The following is a 24,705-nucleotide window of genomic DNA, read 5'->3' on the forward strand; positions in this document are numbered from 1 at the left end:
TACAAATGATACATTGTTATAAGCTTTGATAATAATAATGACAATAATACGATAATATACACATTTGTAATCAATTAAAAAAGCAATTTTCGCCTTAACTGTTAAGTGCATTTCAGCGTGTTAAAAGGGTATTATTGAACATGCCAATGTTATATTCATCCAGTGTGATTTTGTACTCACACTCATGTTCTATAAACCAGACTTCAAAGCATACAAGGGCTACATTGATCAGCTGGGCATGAGATGGGAGTAAATATAGGGTCAGGGGTGGTCAATGTTATTGATACTACTCTGTGTGTGTGTGTGTGTGTGTGTGTGTGCGTGTGTGTGTGTGTGTGTGTGTGTGTGTGTGTGCGTGTGTGTGTGTGTGTGTGCGTGTGTGTGTGTAAATCTAGAGAGCTCTTAACACTTAGGATACCTGTTATGTCAATGACAAGGATCCACTGGGGGTTCAAGCCATTTTGTAAGTTAATGGAAGTATCCTGGCCTCATGCAGGAAGTGTAGCGGTAGTTCTGAGTGGCGCATATAGAGTTGTTTCCAGGTGCATTGTGGTTATACATATTCTTCCCTCCCCTTTAAAAGAAATCAAGGCAGCCTTCTTTACCAGTAATATCAGTAAAATAAATGTTTTTTAATCTTCATCTTTTTTTTTTTTTATTATTATTATTAATTAGGTACTTATTTTCTCCATCTACACCAGGATATTTAACTGTAGAATGGATTACTTTAATAATGGTAGATATAAATGGTCCCCCCACCCCAACAGTGCAGCACTTAGTTTGCCAAGAACACAGCTTTTCCAGTACATACTAATTCTAAATATCTGAAATAATTTCCCAAGGAATTATTCAAATAGTCGCTATTCATGTTCTGTAAAAGCAAAATTCAGGCTGAGCTTCATCTGGGTCAAAGGTCAATTAAATTTGATACTGTCGTGGTTAACGCACAGTAATAGTAACATTATTTTTACAGGGTTTATTGCATTTATAATATATGTAAGATGAAGTCAACCTCTGCTACTGGTCATCTCTCATCCAATTATTTACGAGAAATCTTAACTTTTCCCTATGGTATGAAACATTCAGATATATATATTTTTTTAAAGTATATTCAATCATAGTTAGAAACAGCAGTATTGAGACAACACTACCTCTAACATATTATTTGAAGCCAGTAATTGGGAATAAATTAAGTTCTGTAAATTCTGTACTTTCTCTGTACAAATGAAGAAAATCTTAGCAGTTACAGCAGAATGTAATAAATGTCGGATTTAAATATATGTTATAGATAAACAGACAGATGGATGGTAAACGTGCTTTAGTTTCTCATGCATGTATGCTGCTGTAGACTGTATGAGTGTGTTTCTCATTTGCCTAATGGCCATTATGTTGAAGTTGGAGGTAGGTGGGTGAGTTCATGCTGTAAATCTTTAAAATCTTGTTGCCTTCTCAAACTCATTACACCAGTCGCACTCTGCTGACCATGCACAGCTCTACAGCATAAAATATTTGACCCCAACTGAGAAAGTGTGTGTGTGTGTGCACGCGCGTGCCTGAGATGATGTGTCTGAGCCAAGCTTCTGTTTGTGTGTGATCATTTGCCCTTATCCTAAGGCAAATACAGCCCAGGCTAATGACACATTAGCTCCAAAACCTTAGACAATTTCCATGTCTGTTACCACTCTGAAATATTTCATAATATTATTGCATTATGACAGAAATTACAGTCTGGTTGGCATCTCACTATAATTTAACAGCACTTAGTCCACATTAAGAATCTTTTTGGACTGAGGTTTGCCTTTTCTCTGTATGTCTTCTGTGTCGACGAGTACAAGAGTTTGATCCTATTGGTTTCTTTTTTTTTTTTTTGTCTCGTTCAACTTTTAGGGGACGATTTTGCAGGCGCATACAAAGAAGGTGATGTACCATCTTTGTGTTAATGTATTCAGATGAGCTTTTTTGCATTCAGTGCTTCTTACAATGCCTATTATTAGGTCTGACAAGCCATTCATTCCAATTACAAAAACCAAAAAATTGTGAAGAAGTAAGCACAGTGAGTGTAAGTGAAATTGATTGAATCTCAGTGCTGGTATACGTAACTGCCAATTGATGACCCAGTGCATCCACAGAGTTTAATGTATTGGCCTGAATTCCAAATGGTTTTCCATGTGTATTTGTTCTAGAAAAAAAGTAAAGCAGACACAAGTAGATGCTTTGCACATACACACGCGTTCAGATTGCTGATGCTCTTTTGTTTTCCATTAGCTACGATTAAGGGTTTGTAAAGATGTGTTGGGTAATTTGTCCAGAATGGTTTAAGTGCATTGTCACCTTTGATAAATTAGGGTGCATTCCATTTGTGTAGCTAAGTACATTATGTGCATACATACTGGGCACAGTACTTACCTCACTTGTTCATTAATAACAGTACAGAAATGTGCTCTCCAATACAATATATGTGCACAGTCTATTCTGTGTTGTGTTATGATGCATATTAATTATATGCTAACTACAAGTGAGATCACAGTGCGATTTTCACTTGGACTGCATTCTCTTTTCACCATAACTGAAAATTAATTATGGGTGTATATATTCTATGTATTTATTTACCTAATAAATATTTGGTTAGTTTTGGGAGAGAAAAAAAAAATGAAATCTAGAAAGACAAAAAGAGAGCAGCACAAGTGTCATCTCCACCCTGAAAAAAAGAAACTTCTGTTAAGATGAACAGCAGAGAAAGAAGCAGGATAAGAGGCTATGTGAGCGAAAGAGAAAAAAGATGAAGGTAAGAAGTTGCGAAAGAGAGTTAAATAAAGCAGCTAAGATAGGTTTGCGGCAGACAGAGACACCACTCCGACTGTGGTGGCCCTGGATCACATTTGCAGTGTTTACCTGGCGCAGGTTGCGGGTGACGCGCACATCATGCCAGGCGTTGTCGTTGAACTTGCCATTGACGGGCTCCACCAGAGCCTCGAAGGCCCCCGAGCCCAGGTTGATGACCAGCCAAACCGCTCCGCTCTTCAGGGAAAGGTTTACGTAGTCTGCCGACTTGCCGGTGTGCAGCATGAGGCCGTTGCGCTGCAGAGTCCGAAAGGAAAGCGTGATCTCATCGGTGCTGCTCTGGATGGGCGTCAATGACAAGTCGTAGCAGAAGAACTCGTTGCCCTTGAAGGTGGCCACTGACTCTTCCTTGCCTGAGGAAAGAATAGAAAATCCAAATAAAAATTCCAGACTTTTTCAAAACTTCTATTTTTTCCCCCAATACCTTGACTTTATATACTTTTATACTTGTGTGTAGTGATGTCCCGATCTGGATTTTTTTTTGCTTCCAATCCAATATGAGTTTTTTTAGGATTAGTTTTGACAATGCTGATCTGATACCGATCCGATACCGACTCTTTACAATAGAATTTTGATTTAAATTTGGAGTCATGATTTATAGATTATGCTATTATTTTACTTGAGATCACAATTGGGCTGAATGTGGAACCTGAACTAAAACAAGTATGACACCTTTGACTTTTAATAACCTTAGTATAATTTTTGCACTTCCCAATTTCATACTGTAGAAAAAAAATTAGAACCTTTGGTGGACCAAAAGTAGATCGGATCATCCCTACTTGTGTGCCCACTTTTTTGGTTGAGATTGTCCCTGTTGTGTGTAGTACAAAAGATCATTTTAATAAATGTATGAATGAATGAATAAATAATTTGCAGTAAATTATGTTTTACTGACAGAAACATTTCCAAAACATATGAAAATCACAAAAATGCATGGATATGACACAAACAAGTTTCACTAGAATCATTCCAGTACTGACCAGTTAGCGAAATCATATTAATACGCTTTCCTCATGTATTTCTTTTCTTACAGGATTATGTGCCTTTGAGCATACTGAGAGAAACTTTTTTTCCATACTTTATTAAGACTTTCACTCAAAATTCCAGACTTTTTAAGGCTTCCAAGACCTATGTAAGCACCCCGCATTTCTGTTCAATATCTCATAAGATGATTTATTTGACAACTAATTACATTATTGATTGTAATATTACAAGTCTGATTCTTATTGCAATCATGCATAAATGTTTTTACTGTTAACATTTTTTTAGGAGACAAACAATTTTACAGCGATGGATCTGCAATCAGGTAAAAAACAGCGGAAAGTTTGCATTCGCAAATAAGAAAAGACGGAGCAAGAATGACAGGACTAGAAGACGCAGATTAAAGGAGCAATTCAAACAGAGGAGAGAAGAAGAAGAAGAGGTGTTGACAACTTTGCTAATGCCCGTCAGTCTGCGTACAGCACATGGCCTCCTTCCACTGCAGTGATTTTTGTTCACCCACTGCCAGTCAAAGCAGGCAGTTTGCACAACGGACACACATCAAACAGCAGTCGAACACAAGCAGGGGAGGACACACTGTGCATCTGTCAGGAACCGAACAAACACCTGCAGCTGTCACAATAGAAAGTACAGCTGTGACCACACTCACAACAGTGACACCTCAATCACATCCGTCAGTGAGCAGACCCCAAATTCAGTGAGCATGGGGGAAACCTTATTTATCCATGCCATTCCTTTAACTTTATTTTGGGGATGCACCGATACCACTTTTTTCCAGACCGAGTACAAGTACAAGTATTTACATTTGATTACCTGTAGATACCAAGTACCAATATGAGTACTGAATACCACTACAGTTCTTAGTTACTTTTGAAAATGTGCTTTATTTTTCTAAATCTTCTTATGTGTACAGCACTTGAAGAGAAGGTGAGGAATGGACTATGAGAACTATGTTAATTAAGTATACACTACTGACTGTTACTCACAAAGACACTGTCCATTAAAAAAAAAAAAAAAAAGAATTTGAGTTAATGTGAAGCAAATGAAACTGTACATATTATACATTTCCTCTGTGTTTGTTGGATGTGTGTTTATGTGTGTATGTCAAATAAAATAATCAGTAAAAAAAAAAAAAAAGAAAAAAAAAATGTGCTTTATTGTCATTGCCATTAGTCTGACTGGAACCAAGTGCTGCTACTGACATTTAATGCATTGGAATGAGCGTTTCTTAATCAATCCCCCAGGGGGTGTCGCTCATATCACGAAGAAGAGTAAAGTTTTTGAGATGCAAAAGAAAAAAGTCAATAATAATAATAATAACCAACATGATGACGACAGAGGAGCTAATACTAATGTAGATGCTAGTGTTGATATTGATGAGGGTAGTTTTCATAAATATGTCAGTAGTTTTTCACTAACTCACACAGTCGCTCTTTGAAAATATCCACCACCTCCATGGTTCCCGGTGGTACTGCTACATATTCTCCATCTGGGTATGCATCCACGAGCACCCAGAAAACGAACAGAATTATGTGCAGAATGTAGGCAGAGGACAGACAGAATGCTTCATCCATATCCGTCTGTGTCTTTCATGTAACTTTCAGTCACCGTCTTTTATTTTGAAAAATCTCCACACTGCTGACATTACTCCTGTGTCGCGTACCTGCTGCACTATAAGGTGAACATCACGCTGCCGTCAAGTGGTATTGGTTTGTTTGTATCAGAGCACTTTTACGAGTAGAAGTACACACGCTCAGTATTGGACTGATACCTGATACTGGTATCGGCATCAGTGCATCTGCAATTTATTTACAAATAACTTTCAGCATTTTCCCATCCATTGTAGTCCTACAGTATGCTGTGTCCCTTAAAAGTCAATTAATTCATGTACAGAAAAGTCCTAATTTATCTGCATAAAATGAGCTTTATTTCAGGTTGACAAAAAGAACGAGAAGGATCTAAATAAAATAAATTCCTAGGTATCTAGTACAAATCAACTGCCTCTTACATCACTCTTCCTTGATAGATGGAGAAACAAATCAAGTGGTTTTCCAACAAGAGGTGTGATCTAAAGTGACACTCCACTACCTGTGTTGTTTGCCCCCCCACCCCTGATTCCCTGGAGACACCAAGCTGAAGAATCATTCTAAGGTAATGAGGTTAAGGTTTGAAAAGAGGAAGGAGTGGAAGCAAACTCAAACTGTCAAGAGGCCCCCAGTACAGGTGGATCATCAAATCTACTTTATTCTGAAGTTCCATTACAACGAAATCTCTCCAAGACCTAGGTGCATTTCCCAGGGGACAGAAGCTGGTGGTGGCCAAAAGAGGTGGTCCATTGGAAGACAGATTGAAAGCCAAATCTCATGGGTGAGCAAATTTGCCACAGGAGCAATCTTAGGTGGTGATAGTGTCCATTTGTGAGCACTTATACTGAAATATGACCATGGACTTGTAAACACAGGGACTCTCATGGAAATATTTCGCTATTTTATTGGCAATACGTTTTAGGGTGATTATTATATTCAAGTCATTTTTAAAATAAAAAATCTAAAAGTGTAAGCCAGAAAAGTACTGTGTTAAGTGATGAACTAGCTGCTATATCTCTGGAGCATTAAAAGAGATGATAGAGACAAAAAACAGTCACATTATATGGGAGGCATGCACTCACATAAAAGAAAACATTTTAGGTGCAGAAAAAAAGAGGATGGGTGGAATGGCATCCAGATAGAGACAGCTACTTAAAAGAGCATTTTAGCTGGAATCGAAATTTAGAGCAATCTCATCTGAAGTGTGAATTGCTGTTGGAAAAAAAAGCATCAAAGGAGAGAGAGAGATGGAGGGAAAAAATGACAGGAGGAAAAAAAAAAAAAAAAAAAATCCCCCAAGAGCAGCCTCCTGGCAGTGCCTATGTTGCTGATGTAGGAAGAACAAAAGCATAGCAAGTGGACCACAGCAACCATTTTCAATTATGTATTAAGTTGGACCCCCTCCCAAAGCATGGGCTGTTAACGGTAAGCAACAAACAGCTTGTGATTGCTTCCATGAGCTCAGCGAGATTGAGCCGCGTGCAACGGAGAGACATGAGCGGCAAACAAAAAACTTTCTTTTGTTTATGTCTGTTTAATGAACAGAAGGCTGAGAGGGGGAGATAAAATTGGAGAGGATCGAGGAGTGACAGGGGAGGACGCGGGGGAAAGTTTTCACCGTTGCGCTAGACCATCTCCCTAAATGTCCCTTAATGTATTATCTTTAAATTAACACCATCATGATTTGTGTTAATGGATTCATAGCCAGAGGTAGAAAAAAAAACAACCTACAGCAGCCAGTAACACTGTTGCATTATCTAAAAACTGACAATGATCCATCTCAAATTGCCAGCTGGGTGAGCAATTTCCTCCATTTCCTACATGCTTCAGGAAGTCAGGCATCCTCCTCCATGATGCAGAGCACTAAATAAACCCCCTCCCCAGTTTCCCATGAGAGACAAGAAGCCCACTTCAGCCTGTGCTTTCAAGACACAGAAAACTAACATAAAAAATTGCTCCGTTTTCACTTCTCTGAGCCCACTCCAATTCCTGTGAATATGTGCTTGTCGCTATGCATCTGCCCCCCACCCACCCCCACCATCCCCTGCTTTTACTGTACATCTCGATCTCCTTCTTCTGCTCCCATGGTAGCACTCCTGTGATTACATGCATAAACACAGTTAGAATATACGCTTTTTACCCAGATCAAATCTCCTTCCATAAACCCCATGAGCTGACGCTGTAGCCAAAGGAAAGACAAGATACACATGCATACAGCAGACTAAAGTGCTGTCAAGGTCTCAATTAACCTCACAGAAGGCCCCAGACTACATTACAAGAACAAATTCATTTGAAATTTGCCTCCCGTTATAGCATCTTTATTAAATATCAAGTTCCTCAGCTATTTGATTTCATGGCATTTGGTGGACAGACCTTTAGTACCGGATCATTTTAAGAGTTGAAAATGATACTCCCCGCATATAGACAACTGGGTAACCAACCACTAAGAATGTAAAGGATGTAATGAGGCAAGCTGCTGTTTATTGTCTGCCCACATGTATCCACATGCCTTTGGAATCCTTTCATCGTGCGCACACTTCAGGCTGGTTCTCCTACACGGTGGCGTCAGAAGTCGAGTGGCTTTAAACATTTATTAAAGCAAGAACAAAAGACAGAAAGATAAATGCAGACTGGATGACGGATGATGAATATGGTGCAATTTGATCTACACAGCTGGGTTAGACACCTATATGTTGGTGAGCAGAGCTGCCAGTTTTGGCTGTAAAGGCTCCCCCTTCGTACCAGCCCAAAAGAATTATACAGTTGTTAACGTACAGAACATTAATGTTAATAATAAGCTCTTACTGTAATTACCAGCAGAGGTAATAAAAACCTCTGAGCATTTTGAGTTTTCCAATCAGAATTAAGAGGTGGTGAAGAAAAGGAGGTGTTCAGCTGTTTTTTTACAAGCTGGTCACCCATACATTAATTCAAGTAAGAGTGAACCACAAACGGAGGAGGTCAGTTTTGTGTAGGAATGTGTTTGAAACAATTTCACTTCGAGCTGCAATGCTTAGACTGTGACACGCACTTGCATCACACAGAGATTTTTAACTCCCAGCCACAGTGCAGTGTCACACGAAACCAATCCTCCACAGTTCTAGTTCCCAATAGTGTCCTGCATACTTCATCAGACAATGTTTGGGGTCTATTTGTGCCATGACTTTGCAAAATTTTCTACAAGAGGCTCAAAGACAAAAAAAAAAAAACTACATTACATCCAGGAATCTTATTTAATCCAGTTGATTTCCCTTCACAGCCTCAAAAATTCCCTTTTTGTTGTTCCTGTTACTGCCTTGTACCTTAATACGGCTGCCACGATTATGACTTTTTCTGTCTCTTTCTGTCAGAGGTGAGAAGTAACAAAGTATAAGTACTTCGAAGTATATTTATTTTTCTGGCATATTTTTCCTTTTACTCCCAACATTTTTGCATGAATATCTGTACTTTATACTCCTTCCATTCTCAGAATAGGTTCGTTACTTTTTCAAATTAAACTGATGTGACAGTACGTAAAACACGACACTACAGAGGAAAAATCAGTGGAGGAGAGAAGGTGCACAGGCTATGACCAGGGTCAGTACCAGAGTCCTGCACAGGGTCCACTTTTTCCAAACTTTTCTGCCTGTACCTGCAAAGCTGAGTACTGCGACCCGACCTGTGATTAAACACATTGTCTACACAGCAACTGACTTTTAAGGCCTTTATTTTTGGCTGAAACACACACCATCAGTAAGTCTCTAATAGGTGCTGCTCAATGACGTCTTTGGTCGGATGTAAACGGAGGCAAAGCTCACTTCAAAATAAAACAAATCAGCTCTGGATCAACCACGGTCAAATTAGATGATCATCATTAAATGTCCTGAAAATTATTTTCATCCATGAATCTTATTTTTTCACTACCTTCGTTTAATTTTACCCGTGCCCATACCTGTGCCAATTCATACACATATATATATATATATATATATATATATATATATGTGTGTGTGTGTGTGTGTGTGTGTGTGTGTGTGTACGTATGTATGTATGTATGTTTGGTTTTTTTTAAACCCGTCCCCGCATATTTTTGCAAGTTACTGTAGGGTACCAGACCTGGTGCAGAACTCTGGTCAGTACCATTCACTGTGGAATTAGAAAACAGAAACTTTTATGATTTTGCCTGGTTAAATAAGTATTGTTTCATTCATGGCAAAAAAGGCCATTTTACTTTTTTCTTTTGTACTTTATTACAAATGAGAAGTTGTTTTTTTTTTTTTTTACTTTTACTTTAAAGTAGCTGAATCAGTGCTTCTACTTTTACGAGAGTATGTTTTCACACAAGTAGCTGTAATTCTACTTAAGCACAGAATGTGAGTACTTGTACCACCTCTGCTTTTGTTAAACTAGTATCATATAAGCCTAACAATAGTTTACTTATACATGTACAGTTGTGACGTAGGCTGGCCATTTAGTGGGTGGAGGTAAGTGAAATGAGGAAGGAGAAGAGGCAGAAGCAGGAGATGGCGTGGTCCACCATTTTTTAATATTTTCAATAATCTCTATTTCCAAACAAAGTGCAGATGGAGGTTGGAGCAGCACTGTCTTCTCCAGCAGCAGAACCCCAACTGATGGAAACAGGCGCCTTTTATACTGTTCAGCCAACTGGATAGAACCACTACAACTCCACAGGGGATTTACAAATCTACATAAATAGTTAAAACTAATCTAAAACCTCCATAAACCAAAACCCACAACCATAACCTATATAAAACCCAAAGCTATATACCTAAAAACTCTAAACCCAAACACCAAAGATAAACAGAAACCTATAACACCTCCTACACATTTCCCTGCCTCCCTGCCTCCGGAACCTTCTTAAGGGCTGTCGTTCCTGCAGGGACTCTTTTCACTGACAGACCTGGACACAAGGACAGGGTAAGTACAAATACTAAAACACCATTCACTAAACACTTTAAAATCCACTAACACACAGACACTAAACAAAGTTAAACTTAAATATTGCACATTTATATTGCACCACATCCATTTGGAAACTAATTTACATCTCCCTTTTTCTCCAGGGCCAAGCAGTCATCAATTAAAATGCTAGTGCCACCGAATGTAAAAACTGAAAAGGAAAGACAATAAAATCATCAATAAACTACTTTTAAAACCAATCATGTGCAATTATTTTTCTATGTGCAAATATGTTTGTTTAAAGTGTTGTGCTATCAAATGCTACATGTGCAATTTAAAGTGCTCAAGTCAAAAATGTGCCTGTGTTTAAACTTAACAGTAACAAACAGCTGTTTGTTATAACAGTGCATCTAATCAAGAAGAAGAATGGCACTGAACTCACAAGCAAAAACGTCATTATTGTCAGCTGTCAAGATGTTATGAAGCAAAATTGCATGGAGTGAATTCGACCTGAATAACATAATTACGCAAAGCCATTTACTTAAATGTGAAACACATTACTGACTGATAATGACAAGTACAAAAGGTAGGCCACTGTTTCAAAAATGAAGATCGTACAAAACAACTGAGCAGTGAAATATCATCGAAAAACAGTGATGGAAATACAATGTGTAAGTTAGTTTCATCCAGCTGTTTTAATATGGCGGAATTGAGCTGATGTATTTGTCATAAAGTGATTATGGAACAACTGTGACAGACCTATACCATATAAGAAAATCAATAATATCAATCTCCATGGCCAAGTATTCTGCAGTAGACATGTCAAGCAGCTTGCCCTCTCTGACATTTGGTTTTCTTTCTTTTTCTTTTTTTTTTTTCTTGCCAGGTTGCCACTTTTCTGCACTTTACCGTGAAAGCGTGAAGAGGTCCATGAAGGAAGAGGATGGAATTCCAACCCATGTAGAATCAATGCTATTGACTTAGACTGTCAACCCACACTCAGATAGAGCATCTATACAGTACTGACAGGCTACTATAGTTTCAGCCACTTGAACGCACTGCCACAAGGAAACATGAGAATGTGTAAATAAGTAACAATGCACCTACCAAAGCAACGACACAAGTTATGATTTATAGATATTCATAACAAGGGTCCCCACACTCCAAGCATTGCATCATAAATGGTAATAAAATGTCACCAGAATACTAATACAATCTGTGTATGTGTCAATGCTACCCCAAAAGTGCCATTTTAAGATCGTCTGGTGAATATTGCAGTAATAAAAGTGCAGTGCAGCATGTGTTATTAAATTGGATTCAGCTCAGACACAGAGAGAGCAGGTTTAATAAGATGAGCTGCATGAATAGCTCCACCCAAACTTGTGTGGCGCATTAGTCAACACATAATGAACCTTAACATACTGCTTTTTGGCTGATTGGATTACATATTGGGATTAATTAGGTAGTTTTAGAGGAATTAGAAAAGAAAGAATGAAATAAGACAAGTGTGTGAACGTATGCATGTGAAAACATCTAAAATCTAGATGACCACACGCTGGCAGATCCACTCGTCACATCACATTACCTCCCACTTCTTACACGCATGCACCAAACACACCCACATGTGCAGTCATCCTCTATTAGCTTCAGAAAAGTGCCATCCAGCCTGCAGAGAGTATCCAACAGCTTTGGAGAAACGATTCAACGGCAAGATGAGAGAGAGCAGTGGGAAATGTACAGGGCATATGAAAGCTTTGATGCCGCTTCATGAATCAAACAGGCCTGCTGGGTCGGCAGACAGCGGCTAGTGTCCTGTTCTAGCTCTGACGTATAAGCAAAGGACCATGAACTGATGGAGAAAATGTTTGTTTATGTCTTCAACATTTGGCTTGTGTGAAAATACATGCATAAGCTCTCTCTCACACACACACACACACACACACACACAAAACATACAAGGAGAAACAAAAACATCAACTGAATTTCCTGGCAATGTTAAGACCTCTGGCACACAGACACAACCCCCCTTACACCCAAAGCTGTATGCATGAAGTATGCAGCAAATTAGCAGAAAAAAAATAAATAAATAAGACAACTGAAAGAAACTATAGGGACATAAAGAAGAAAGGCAAAATGGAAAAAAGAAGCAGATAATGGAGAGAAGCTGTAAAAACAAACTGAAAACCAAACTACAACTGTGGGATGATTAATCGACTGTTCAGGTCCCTGTTTAAAGTTTCACTCATGCTCTACTTTACTTTCTTTGGCTTTATGATGCTTATATGAGAACTTGAAGCCGGCCTTAATAAAAACATAGTGTGCTTACTGTAACAGCAACAACTAAAAGGCAGTCAATTACTGCCAGGTCTCAGCCTTTACAACCTGCTGGGCCACACAAACGACACTGGCAAAAAGTGTTGCAGCGACGGTGGAGTTGCGTTTATACCTAATGTGTACTGTGTTTAGATGTGTGATGATTTCTGGATTTAAACGTACCCCCCCCCCCCCATATCAGCATCAAAATTTAATCATTTGTTCCTTGTGCCAGTATGAACAATTCCTGAAAATTTCTTCCAAATCCATCCATAACTTTTTGAGTTATCTTGTCAAACCCCAATGAAAACATAACCTCCGCCGTTCCTTGGCGAAGGTAATGAACAGTTTTCATCTTTGCAGTTTGTTTTTGTAATTTCTTACTGCTTGTATTAACCAGTGAGCTAATCTTGTGCAGTCTTTTAGAAAACAATCTAGCTGAAAGGTGAATTGTAATCAAATTGCATCGGGAGGCCAGTGAACATTCACAAATCTTACTCTAAATTCTAAGTCTTATCTCCATTTCCCCCGTCGCTTCTCTTCAAAAATCTTTAGGTGTATTGGTAATTTGTGGACACATTTAGACCTTCAGTCTTATCTCGAACAGCCACTGGCACAGAGTTGAAATAGAGGAGCATTGTTCCCACCACCACCTCACTCTTCTTTCTTTGCACAGCTGGTGATTACTGTATGTATTGATCCATAGACTTATTGCAATGCTGTAATGAAGAGGCTATAATTCGCTGTCTGCCTAGTTAATTTGCTGGCAGCCAAAGTTCTTTGTTTCACTGACCGTTCCTCTAGCACTTAATAGGTACTGGTGGAGTCACAATGTGCCATCATGCTATTCAAAGAGCTTCATTTGTTCAGAAATGTGGCCCCGAGAGCAGCAGCGTCAATATCGAATTAGCTTTTCACAGTGAGGTATCGTATGAGGAGGACACATCTGAGTTGCCTTCATTGCCCCCCTTCCTGCACACAATATTTCTTTCTAAATGTGACTCACACATTTTCTGCAGATGATTGAGATGGAAAAAGATGGATATAGATTCAGAGAAGGATTTATTCATTATTATATCTGAGCAGAGCAAGACTGCAGTGTGGTCAAGTCATTCCATGATGACAAAGCTAATCGATAATTAAAAAAAAAAAAAAAAGTATACAGCATAAAATTCACAAAATAAAAAAAAAAAACTTGCAATATATTCCATGTTTTATATGTGTGTGTTTTATTTAGTTTAACATAGAGTATGTGGACTATTTCATACCATCTCTGTGTTTTAAACCAACCACAATTTAACAAGAAACAACAATTCAGCTCTGCAGCACTCTCCCCCTTTTCCACTAATTGGCATTCGTGTGCACACAGTCAAGCTGTACCAATTTCCACCACATTCCAGCACTCAGGCCTCCCTCAGTAAGAATAACTGATAAGTCGGTCAACAATGGAGGATTTCATTTGTAAAGCGAACGTGCATGGATCAACAGTGTGGAATGGTTTCGCTTCTGGAATGATGATCAACAACAGAACACAGTGTTTGAGTGGATGCTGTAAAAACATCTCAACTAAAGGTTAAGAATGACTAATTATTCCATCACCTCAAATATCATCACACAGGACAGTTTTCTGAGTGAGTAAAATACTGTAAATGGGAACCAGTTGCTTCCTTTCTTTCTTTTTTTATTTTCTTTTTACTATAAAAGAGACTACTATACTGATCCAAGCAGCCAAGGTGCATAAAAGAAAAAAGTGAACCCAGGTGTCATGCAGCCAGGAATACTGTGGACACACAAAAAACACAGCCTAATACTCATATAACCAAATATTTACACACCCTAACCCATAAGACATGGACACAAATAAATCCTAAATACAAACCATTACATTCCAGTTGAACACCAGAACATCTGTTTACCCATTTCTCTACATGCTTCAAAATTCCTGGAACCATATATCAAGTGTTCAAGCCCCCAAGCCAATGTTTTACCCCAAATACCTTATCTGAGGTGAGCTTTATGTACTTCATCAACTTACATGTTAATGTTCAATTCTTCCGTTAGCATTGGCTTTTACATGCGATATTCAAAACAGTGAATTAAACAAAAACAATTTTCCTCATGTGCCACAGGTGATGACAAAGTAAAACAGTGTCCTGCATTGAACAAAAAGCCAAGCCTAAAGTTCACCCAAAGCACAAACTATTAAAAAGGAAAAAAAAAGGATTAAAAAAACATCCTAATGTCCATCCAGAATCTTAAAATGGAGGTACTATGTTAAATGGTTAATGAAAAATGTTTGTTAAATAGTTCCACACTTCAATCACATCTGAATTGTTTCAGTTCAAATCTATTGTGGTGGTGTACAGAGGAAAAATCACAAAAGTTATGTCACTGTCTAAATACTATCTGACCTGATTGTATCTGTAATAAGTACTCAAAGTGTAGTTTAAATCCTGTCTGTCAAAAGTCGCTTCTCCGTTGGACATATGCACAAAACTTTACCGATATTTACTAGAATGTCAAAAAAACAGAAATGCGTAATGTCGATTTTTCCATTAAATGACAAATGCAATGATTTGTTTATTTGTTTATCATCGCAAGATGACACAAGAAGTCATTTCATAAACATGGCGATGAGCGTAAATATCATGCTGATTTACAGATATATTCATTATTATTATTATTATTATTATTATTATTATTAATAAATATTACCCCTCTATACTTTACTAAATTAAAAAAGGATTCAGTTTCCTGGTGTGTCCACACATACCGCACCATGTTTCTTTTAAACTCTTCTTCTTCACTGGTTGTATAGTCTGTCAACATCCATTTTTTAATTCACGTGACTAGTTGCGGAAAAAAGTCTTTCCATTGCAGTTTTGTATCATATATCAATCGTGCTACACCCGAAAAACCACCTCTTGCAGCACAAAAACTTTTAATCGGAAAACGAGAGTTTTGGCGAAATTGTTTTTCCATTAGGTAAATTTTCATGTTCAAGTTATATTTGCATAATTTGAGGGACAATGGAAAAGCAACTAATGTATCCAAGCAGCCTTATATTCTAGAAATCATACCACACAGCAGGCAGTTTAGGACACAATTGTGTGTTTCTGGTGTTACCTGCTATTAACACACAACTGTTTTAGTGTCAGACATTTATGATTAATGTACACAATATGCAGTGTTGAAGATGTTACAAATAAGAATTTCACATTATTTTTTAGTGTTTTCATTAAATCAGATCTCACCATTTTGTTTGAGTATATCACAAGATGACATTTTTAGCCATTTGGGGGTGTTTTTCCTCCAGTTACACAGGCATCATAATGTATCACAGATGTCTGTTTTGCAATGGATCCCAGATCGCGATACTATTACAATGTAAGTTACTGATTACCACCTTAAACATAATTATGTTTTTTGTGGGAAATTGATGGGAACACTGTGGTGCAGTACATATGATTTGACCAATTGATTAAGTTCTCTTAGCTCCCCCACCTTTAAATGTAGCTGAAGGTCAGATTTTAAGAGTGCATGGTTTAATTTAATGCCTTACGTCGCTGCACTGATGATTGACAGCATTTGAAGGTGACTGGATTATTGTGCATGTGGCAAAAAAAAGAAGTAAATCATCCCACAGAGCTGGTAAGAATGAGATCAAGTATTATTTGCATACTAAATGTGTTCTTCATGGGTAAACTGGTACTGTAGGTTATGTTGTGTAACTCATATAGTTTAGCCTGTCCTCTATATCCCACAGTCCTGTTCTTGAAAGAAAATCCCTTAATAGGGATTAAACAGTTCCCTTTAAATGTCTGTTGCCTTGGAAACAATCTATTTTGCAACTGCAATATCAAACACTGTGGCTGTAACCTCATGATTGCACTCTATCTCTTTCCCTCTCCCTCCCTCTTTTGCACTCTTTCTTCTTCCTTCCCTCATTTCCCTGTTTCTCAGACATTTCTTTTCTCTCCCACTGTGGGTGTCTGGCAGGTGACTATTATCACAGTGGAGGGTTGTTCAGTCTCAGGCTCAGTCAGGACAGAGAGAAAATGTCAAATAAACTGACACTAACGATAGGCTTGTGAGCTCCTGAATAGCCAACTTGGAGCAGAGTACAAAATACTTAATAGGCCTTCTTAACATTAGAGCATCTGCAGCCGTGTTGGACTTGCACACAAATTGTATACATTTGATTACATTACCATTATGGGTCACATGAGGCTTGTGTTTTAAGGCATTTTCCCCATTCAATGTTGGGATGAACATGAGATCAAACTGACAGTCAATTATACCGTCATTGTTAACCATTGCAGTTAGGGTGTTAAATGTTAATAATCTGTAATCTATTATGCCTGCTGTATAGTCTACTGTATTTCCTGTAGATGGCTAGACATGCTAACAAACAGCCAGAATACATTTACCTCATCCCTGAGATATAGATTTTTTTCCCCTGTGGCTCCAGTGAGTATTGGTTGGGTTTGGCTCATTAGCTCCTCTATATTGAACTGGGATGAAACTCTCGCATAGATGACACAAACAAGTTTTTAAATTTTCTAAAAGATGTGTTTCAAAATAGCAATCACAAAAGCGTATGGTCTGCAAATTAAAAAGTAGTTCTGTTGACATAGAAACTGACTGCCTAACAGGAAACATTCAACATATTTAATGAAATGCAACTCTTGCACAGTTAATCTCAAATTACTGTTATTAAACCACAGAGAAAATGAAAAATAATGCAATGGGTTTTCTGGGGGGGAAAGGTGCCTGGTGGTGTATTTTATGTGGTTTCTGTTAATTGTATAATTTGATTGTTGGTGAAGCGCCTAAAGAGGTATCCTGCTGTACATAAGATGTTAATGCCATTGCCAGAAGTAGTGTGTTAGTGTAGAGTTATTTAGTGCAGTTGTGTCAATGTGCACATAATTATATTATAGCCAATGGCTGCAGCAACAGCAAGATTCCCATCATTAAAAAATGAAGGTCAAGTCTTAGCGCAGTGCTGAGTTCCTGATAATGACAAAATTAAAAACCAAGAGGACTATTCTTGTCATGTAATTTTCCCATCAGTAACCTATGGAAAATTTAGTGTTTAGTGATACTGTCCAAAATGCCCATGTGAAGACGTCACTGACAGATAAAGAAGGAACATTTGGTAACAAAGGCATGCAGAGTTGAGTTGACAGCTTAGGAAGAAAATAAAAAAAATATTAAATAAAATAAACAAAACACCCACCGTTGGTTTAAATAGGAATAAATGCCAGTGCTGACAAAGGCAATAACACCACCGGTGATGCTGCTAATAAGGACTTTAGTCAACTGAGGATGAGTTTTAATGAGCAAAACTTGTTGTAAAAGGCATGTGACCCCTTGAACTGAGGATCAGAAACAGAATAACTGTCCACAGTTGAGCTGAATAACTTGGTTCCTTGCAAATGAGAGTTTAGATTTTGGAGAGGGTAGGAGAATCTGGTATTGTGTATGCAACATATTACAATCTATTAAATAAAGGGTATTAAGACAAAAACTGCAGTCTACCTAATACCATGGTCATCTGGCAAGCCTTTCAACAAGACACTTTTTCCAACAACTTGTACCTCTGGTGGTATCGGCAGAATCCTAATGAATTCAACAGGAAGAATAATTCAGTGGGAGTGTAGGTGGAAATGAAAAATACATAAATACACAAATGCAGCAACACAAAGACAGTGGAAAAATCCTTATTTAAAAAACAAATTATATCTTATCAATTTTATCCACTGACATTTGAAGGTGAATGTAAAATTATTAACTCAGAAGGTTCACTGACTAGAGAACAAACAAAACTGAGGAGCTTAAATGGGATTTTATCTGCTGATGTATTGTAAACCCTTTAGCTAAATGCTAACCTTTCTCTCTAGAGTCCTGTCAGCAATTGATGTAGCACCATGCACACCGAGATAGAAGCCTTTAGCTGGTAAAACTGTGTTGCAATATTAGATTACAGAGCAGAAGATAGCATTTGAGTCATCCTGGCCAAAACAAATAACTGGGAAAAAAAAAAAAAAAAAGAATGCTGACCTCCTTGGGCATTGTATGCTGTGATGTGTGAGAATGGCTCATGAAAACATAGGTTGTCATTGGTGAAAATATGAAGCAAATATGAAGAATGGCCAATGCATTTAAATTCAACACCATCTGACAAGCGACACATTCTGGTGTGACCTCATAGTTTGGATGGTAGGTAATTCATTTATCAGACTGGGGTAGGTTTTTTGTTTACCTGCTTTACTTGTTTCAGTTACTTCCTGTAGCCTTTGTCAGAAGTGTCACATGATGTTGCTGTGACATGTCTTAAAGGTTATTAGAAAAGTTATATTTGGAGGACAGTATGAACCGTCACAACACGTGGTTTGTATATAGTGACTGTCACCACTTTGGCGTTATTCTCATTTTAGGAGTCAATGCCGACTCCCAACAGGTGCAGGTGATATTGCAACATCACACACTGGATAGAAACAGCTAGAAACAACAGCTTGTAGCTTAATTTAAAGTAGGAGGACAAAGCTAGTACCAAAAGAAGCAATTTGTAAGGAACAAATGGACACATTGCCTTTTTTTTTTTTTCCCAATTCAAGAAATCGTGGGTTGAAAGGTAAAGCTGATCCATCCAGCTCCAGAGATACTTCATAGTAGAAACAGGAAAGCAAACCAAATGTTGCAATAGCAAGTCGATTCTTGCCAGTGCTCTGTCCCTAACAGGCCCAGATTGATATGAATAAATCTTCAACACTAAATATGAAATAATTTTGTGGAATGGGCAGGTTGAGCTGCATCAATTCCTCACTTACTCAGTGGGACAGAATACAATTCTATGATCTCATCTGTGGTTGGAGCTTGGACTATGACATGTGGCTGTCTACAGCTTACAACAAGCATTAAGATGTGGATAGAGTAGCCATAATGTGTAAGTTCAACACCTGAAATTACATAATGTGTAGATGTAAATCAGAGGCTATTTAATTTGACAAATGACTACATTACTATGTGGTTATTTCTAGTTGGATATTTGCTAAAATGACTGAACTGAGTGAATCAAACACTGGGTTTTACATGACTGAGCACAGGGATTGTATGCTCCAGCACATTCTCTTAGGTGGAGTAGCCAATTAATTCTGGGCACCACCAAAGCCAAAATAAGGGAAAATCAACATGGAGAGCATCAAATCAAATTACAAGGACTTTTCTCAGATTTAACGACTGCAGTGGGTTCCCGGTCCACTTCAGCAAATGCTGTTTTTAAAGCTTTGTGGATGTTTTGGATTATTTTCCAATTTTTGTAGAAATACTGTATATGGTACGAAAATGGTCCAACACTTTATTGAACTGAGAATGGACCTCTAGACTCCACAACCATGCACACAAGTCTTCCACAAAAGAACTCAAACACCACCTGAGCCATTTGAGAACCCTGCTCTCAACGTGTTTTCAGAGGTTGAATGGTTACAATACAAGACACTGTCTAAGATTAAATGATTTATGAGTTTTCTTTAAGCTATTGGAGTTGCTCATTCAGTGGTTGTATGGATACAGGACATATACTGTAGGGATACTGCACATTCACACTGGAATGTAAATGTTTTTCTTTATTTCAATCTGCAGGTTAATGAAGTTAAATGCATTATTTAACTAAAAGTCATGTTTCCATTTATACTGTTCCTAAGAATTTATATTTGGCACTCTGGTGGCCTTAGTGATAAACTGTATATGGTGTTCATGCTCAGGTGAATGCACACACACACACACACACACACACAAGCCTATACACTTACACTGAGGCTTATGTACACGGAAACATATACCATGCACGCAGCTATAGTTAATCAACCAATGACTTATGTTGTTAGTTGATGCTACAGTGGCTACTGACAGTGAACTAGCAGCACGGGCGATGGGTTGTTTGTCTAATAACCAAGGCTGCATTTCAATTTCACAACTCACTGAACAGCCTGCTTAGCCACACAAGACTGATATGACACCAAGCTAAGTAAGAAGGTCTGTTTGTGTGTGCCTCTGTGTGCTTCTGCTCGGGATAATAATGGTTAAAAGTGGCACATTAACCTCATGGTCCATAGTGATGACTTCAGCTGTTTAAGCCAACCTTGAAACAGGTTGAACAGAAGGAGGCTTGTGTTAAAATGAACACATGCACAGAAATAAGGCAAAAATAAATAAATAAATAAAAACATCTACCCCCTGCCTAGTCCCACAAGGGCCCCATTATTTTAGTGGAGCTTGAAAGTGACTTTCCCTTTATACTCCCCCCTTCAGGCCTTGCCTGTGCGATACACGCAGGCAGCACTCTGTGTCTGGTCTAATTAAAGACTTTAATTCACTGGCTCCCTCTGTCCCTGCCTCTCCATCTCTTCCTGTATGTCTTCTGTGTCTTGGTGAGTTTGTTTTTCTATCTTGTACAGAGGATTTTGTGCTGTCGCACTAACTGTCAGCACACGATTCCCTGCTTTACACTCAAAATGAGTGAATGTACCACAGAGAATTTCCCCTCAGCATGGAACAAACCTTCATCAACATACACCCCTCAAGTGCTTGCGTAGCATTAAGTAGTCACATAAAGGTGTTTTCCACAGAAATGTTTGGCTTGGGTCACCGAGTGTCATTTGCAGAGGATGTGTTATCTCCTCATACTGGTGAATCAGGATCTTTTCTGTCTTCTGAACGTATTCTACTTTTTTTTCCTCCACAGCTGCTGCTGACAGTGGAAGCATGATCACATCTGTCAGCCTGTGACAGATCACATCACACTTTGTTTCCTCATTTATTAATGGAAACTATTTCTCCGCAATATGGGGGGTGTGATCACACTGTTCAGTACTGTGATAGCAATATGATTTGTGAAAAAGTCTTTTACTGGACATATTAGGACATATGATATACTATGAGTACAAAAGGTCCTGTGTAATTTTACTTTAAAACAAACAGAAATCCCAAAATATTTAATATAACTACATCACATGTTATAAATTACTGTGAACAAGATTTTACTGAACAATTTCAACACTGATGTATAAACAATTAAAACACAACATTCATTCAAATAAGACATTATAACAACAAGAATTAACATTTGATTTTCTGTTCTTTTTAGTTTTCTTCTAAACTAAGAAAAGGCAAAATAATGAGGTTTGGCTTGTGTTATTTCTTTGACATTTAGATGCTTTGTCATACATAGTCAGAATTGCTGTTGGCCAGTGTAATTGAAATTACTATTTTTTTACTCTTGATGTTTCAGATGAGAAGAGATGAGTCAAGCTGTGAATTATTAATCCCCACAGGGTAATACAATAGACTGGTGGAAGAAAAAAAAAAAGTAAATGAATTTCAATAAGTAATTAATTCTGTATTAAAAAAATGTTACAGCAGCAAGTATATGTACATATATATATATATATATATATATATATATATATATATATATATATATATATATATATATATATATATTTATTTATTTATTTATATACACACACACACACACACACACAGGGTGGGGAAGCACAATTTACTATATTTTGAAGCAGGGATTGAAAGACAGTGTATGACCAATTAGTTTATTGAAAGTCATGAGAATTTATTTGCCACAAGAAAATTTACATAATACAAAATGTTTTTATTCTATATGTCCTTCTTCTTTCTCAATAACTGTCTTCACACGCTTCCTGAAACTTGCACAAGTGTTCCTCAGATATTCGGGTGACAACTTCTCCCATTCTTCTTTAATAGTATCTTCCAGATTTTCTGGTAATAGTTTTGCTCATAGTCATTCTCTTCTTTCCATTATAAACAGTCTTTATGGACACTCCAACTATTTTTGAAATCTCCTTTGGTGTGACGAGTGCATTCAGCAAATCACACACTCTTTGACGTTTGCTTTCCTGATTACTCATATGGGCAAAAGTTTCTGAGAAAGTATGGATAATAGTGTTAGGTATGATTATGACATCAATATGTTTGGTTTCAAAACAATTGACGTAGTGCCTGCTGAGAAAAAACAACTAAATGTTCATTGTAAATTTTGCTTCCCCACCCTGTATATGTGTGTGTGTGTATATATATATATATATATATATATATATATATATATATATATATATATGTATGTTAATATAGTTGTAGTAAAGTAATCATAGCATATAAGTCCAGTCCAAGTAAAGTCCTTTACAGCTGCTAGAGGATACTCTGAATTCTCCATGACGGCCTTCACCTTATTCAGTGTGCATCTCTGAAGCCCCCAGTGAGTCCAGACTCCTTCCAATCACTGAGCCAGCTATTTGCACCAGCCACCTTGTGTCCTTGTGTTTCACGCTGCCTCCCTAGCATACAACAGCACTGCAAAACACACTCGCCACCACCAACTGGCAAAACATGTGCAGCATCTTATGGAAGACTTCTAAGTGCTGATATCACAGCGAAGATGAGAATCTGATTTATTGGTCAGCACTAATGGCCACCACTTTTGCCTACTGCTTTTATATGAACAGTGGCAGCGGTACTTTCCGCATCTCAGCACCCTCGTCCTCTGCATCACTGCACCCTCCTTCTCTTCTTCGCTTTCCTCTCCCCAGTGGTCATCATTTGCCTTGGATTTAAGGACACATCCTCTGAAGGCAGTACGTTAATTAGACATCAGGCCCTATCTGTCCCACTCATTCCATGTCTCCCCCTGACTTTCTGTAGGCTTAGAAGAGTATTGCTGCTTCAGTGAAACCACACACACACACAGAGCAATGTGGGCAGTCACAGTTACTGCATGTGGGTGTTTTATTTTGTGTATTCTGCAGTGTAGATGATTTTCTTCTGGCCTGTGGTTATTTGGAGAGCTTGTGAAGTTCCTTTCTTGGCTTATAGTCCACAAAGAAAAGATATCTTTGCATTGGTAATGATGTATGTTCTCCCTTTTCTGTTAATATGGCGGCGGCCTCATAACAACCTTGTCAAATGCAGGAGACGTAACTCCGCTGTGACTCTTGTGTCAATGTCACAACTTTTTATGCCGTAGACATCTGAAGTGTTCCTGGAGGCTCAGCTCACTAACCTTGAATGAGGAACTAAAAAGATAAGGTACATTTGACACCTGAAGGCTGTTTTGTGACAACTCCAGCCATTGTTTATAGTACAGAGTCAATGACAGTTTACAGTGCTGCAATGCATATAGAAGTTCATGTGATGTTATGAAGGAAAATTAGAAAGAAAGTTACTTATTTTACAATACTTTAATTCTACATTTTATACTTTAGTTGAGAATTTAGTTTTAAATACATTTTGACCACATAGTATGTATGTAACTTTTAATAAGAAAAAGGAAATCTACTGTCTTTAAAATTGTACTATGGTTTGCAGTAAGTGCAAGTTTTGAAATGGTTTGTGCCTGCAAATAAAACTAGTAACTAGTTAATTATGCTGTTAAAATTTTGCTCAAATTTAAATTATACATATTCACACATTTACCAATTTGGTAATGTGTAGGAGAAAAACTAGACTGCAGAGAATAGCATTCAAACTAGCGTTTGACTCACTGCGAGTTCACAAAATACAGCAATTTTAGAGGCTTGTTTCAGGAAACCATAATTATCCACTTGATTGTCCTTGCCGTGAATTTCACCTTGTGTTTGTCACACTTGCTGACATTATGTTTATAGTAACTTGGCTTTCATTCTAAGAATTTGAGCCACATTTGAAAATAAATATTTTATTGAAGCCTGAGAATTTTCCCCCAGTTGTTCATGTCAGTATAATGCATTTCTTATAGCACTGAATATGCAAATAAGCAACCTATTTTCCATTGCTTTTTGCTTATAAAACCACTGATGTCATCAGCCTTTAATTAACAAGGGAAAAAAAGCATGCATATTTTAGTGTGTGCTGAATACTGTTGATGATCATCACATATAACAAGAGAAAAACAAAAAAAAAAAGTCGCAGGAGTCATATTTTGACAATACATGCAACTAATCAGCTATAAAACAACTGTGAATTAATTGTAAGACCAAGAATGAGACTG

The 24,705-nt window shown here is 37.8% G+C and overlaps 1 protein-coding gene across 8 annotated transcripts in view; it reads right to left on the reverse strand.

Moving 5' to 3' along the window:
- Positions 1-24,705, reverse strand: part of nrxn2b (neurexin 2b) — a 759,383-nt gene that overhangs the window by 448,566 nt on the left and 286,112 nt on the right. For all 8 annotated transcript variants that reach the window (XM_030161797.1, XM_030161795.1, XM_030161798.1 and 5 more), the window contains one exon: positions 2,893-3,194. In XM_030161797.1, coding sequence (XP_030017657.1) covers positions 2,893-3,194 — 302 coding nt within the window. The remainder of the gene's footprint in view (positions 1-2,892; positions 3,195-24,705) is intronic.

The sequence above is a fragment of the Sphaeramia orbicularis genome, chromosome 18, assembly GCF_902148855.1.
Source record: "Sphaeramia orbicularis chromosome 18, fSphaOr1.1, whole genome shotgun sequence".
Lineage (NCBI taxonomy): Eukaryota > Metazoa > Chordata > Actinopteri > Kurtiformes > Apogonidae > Sphaeramia > Sphaeramia orbicularis.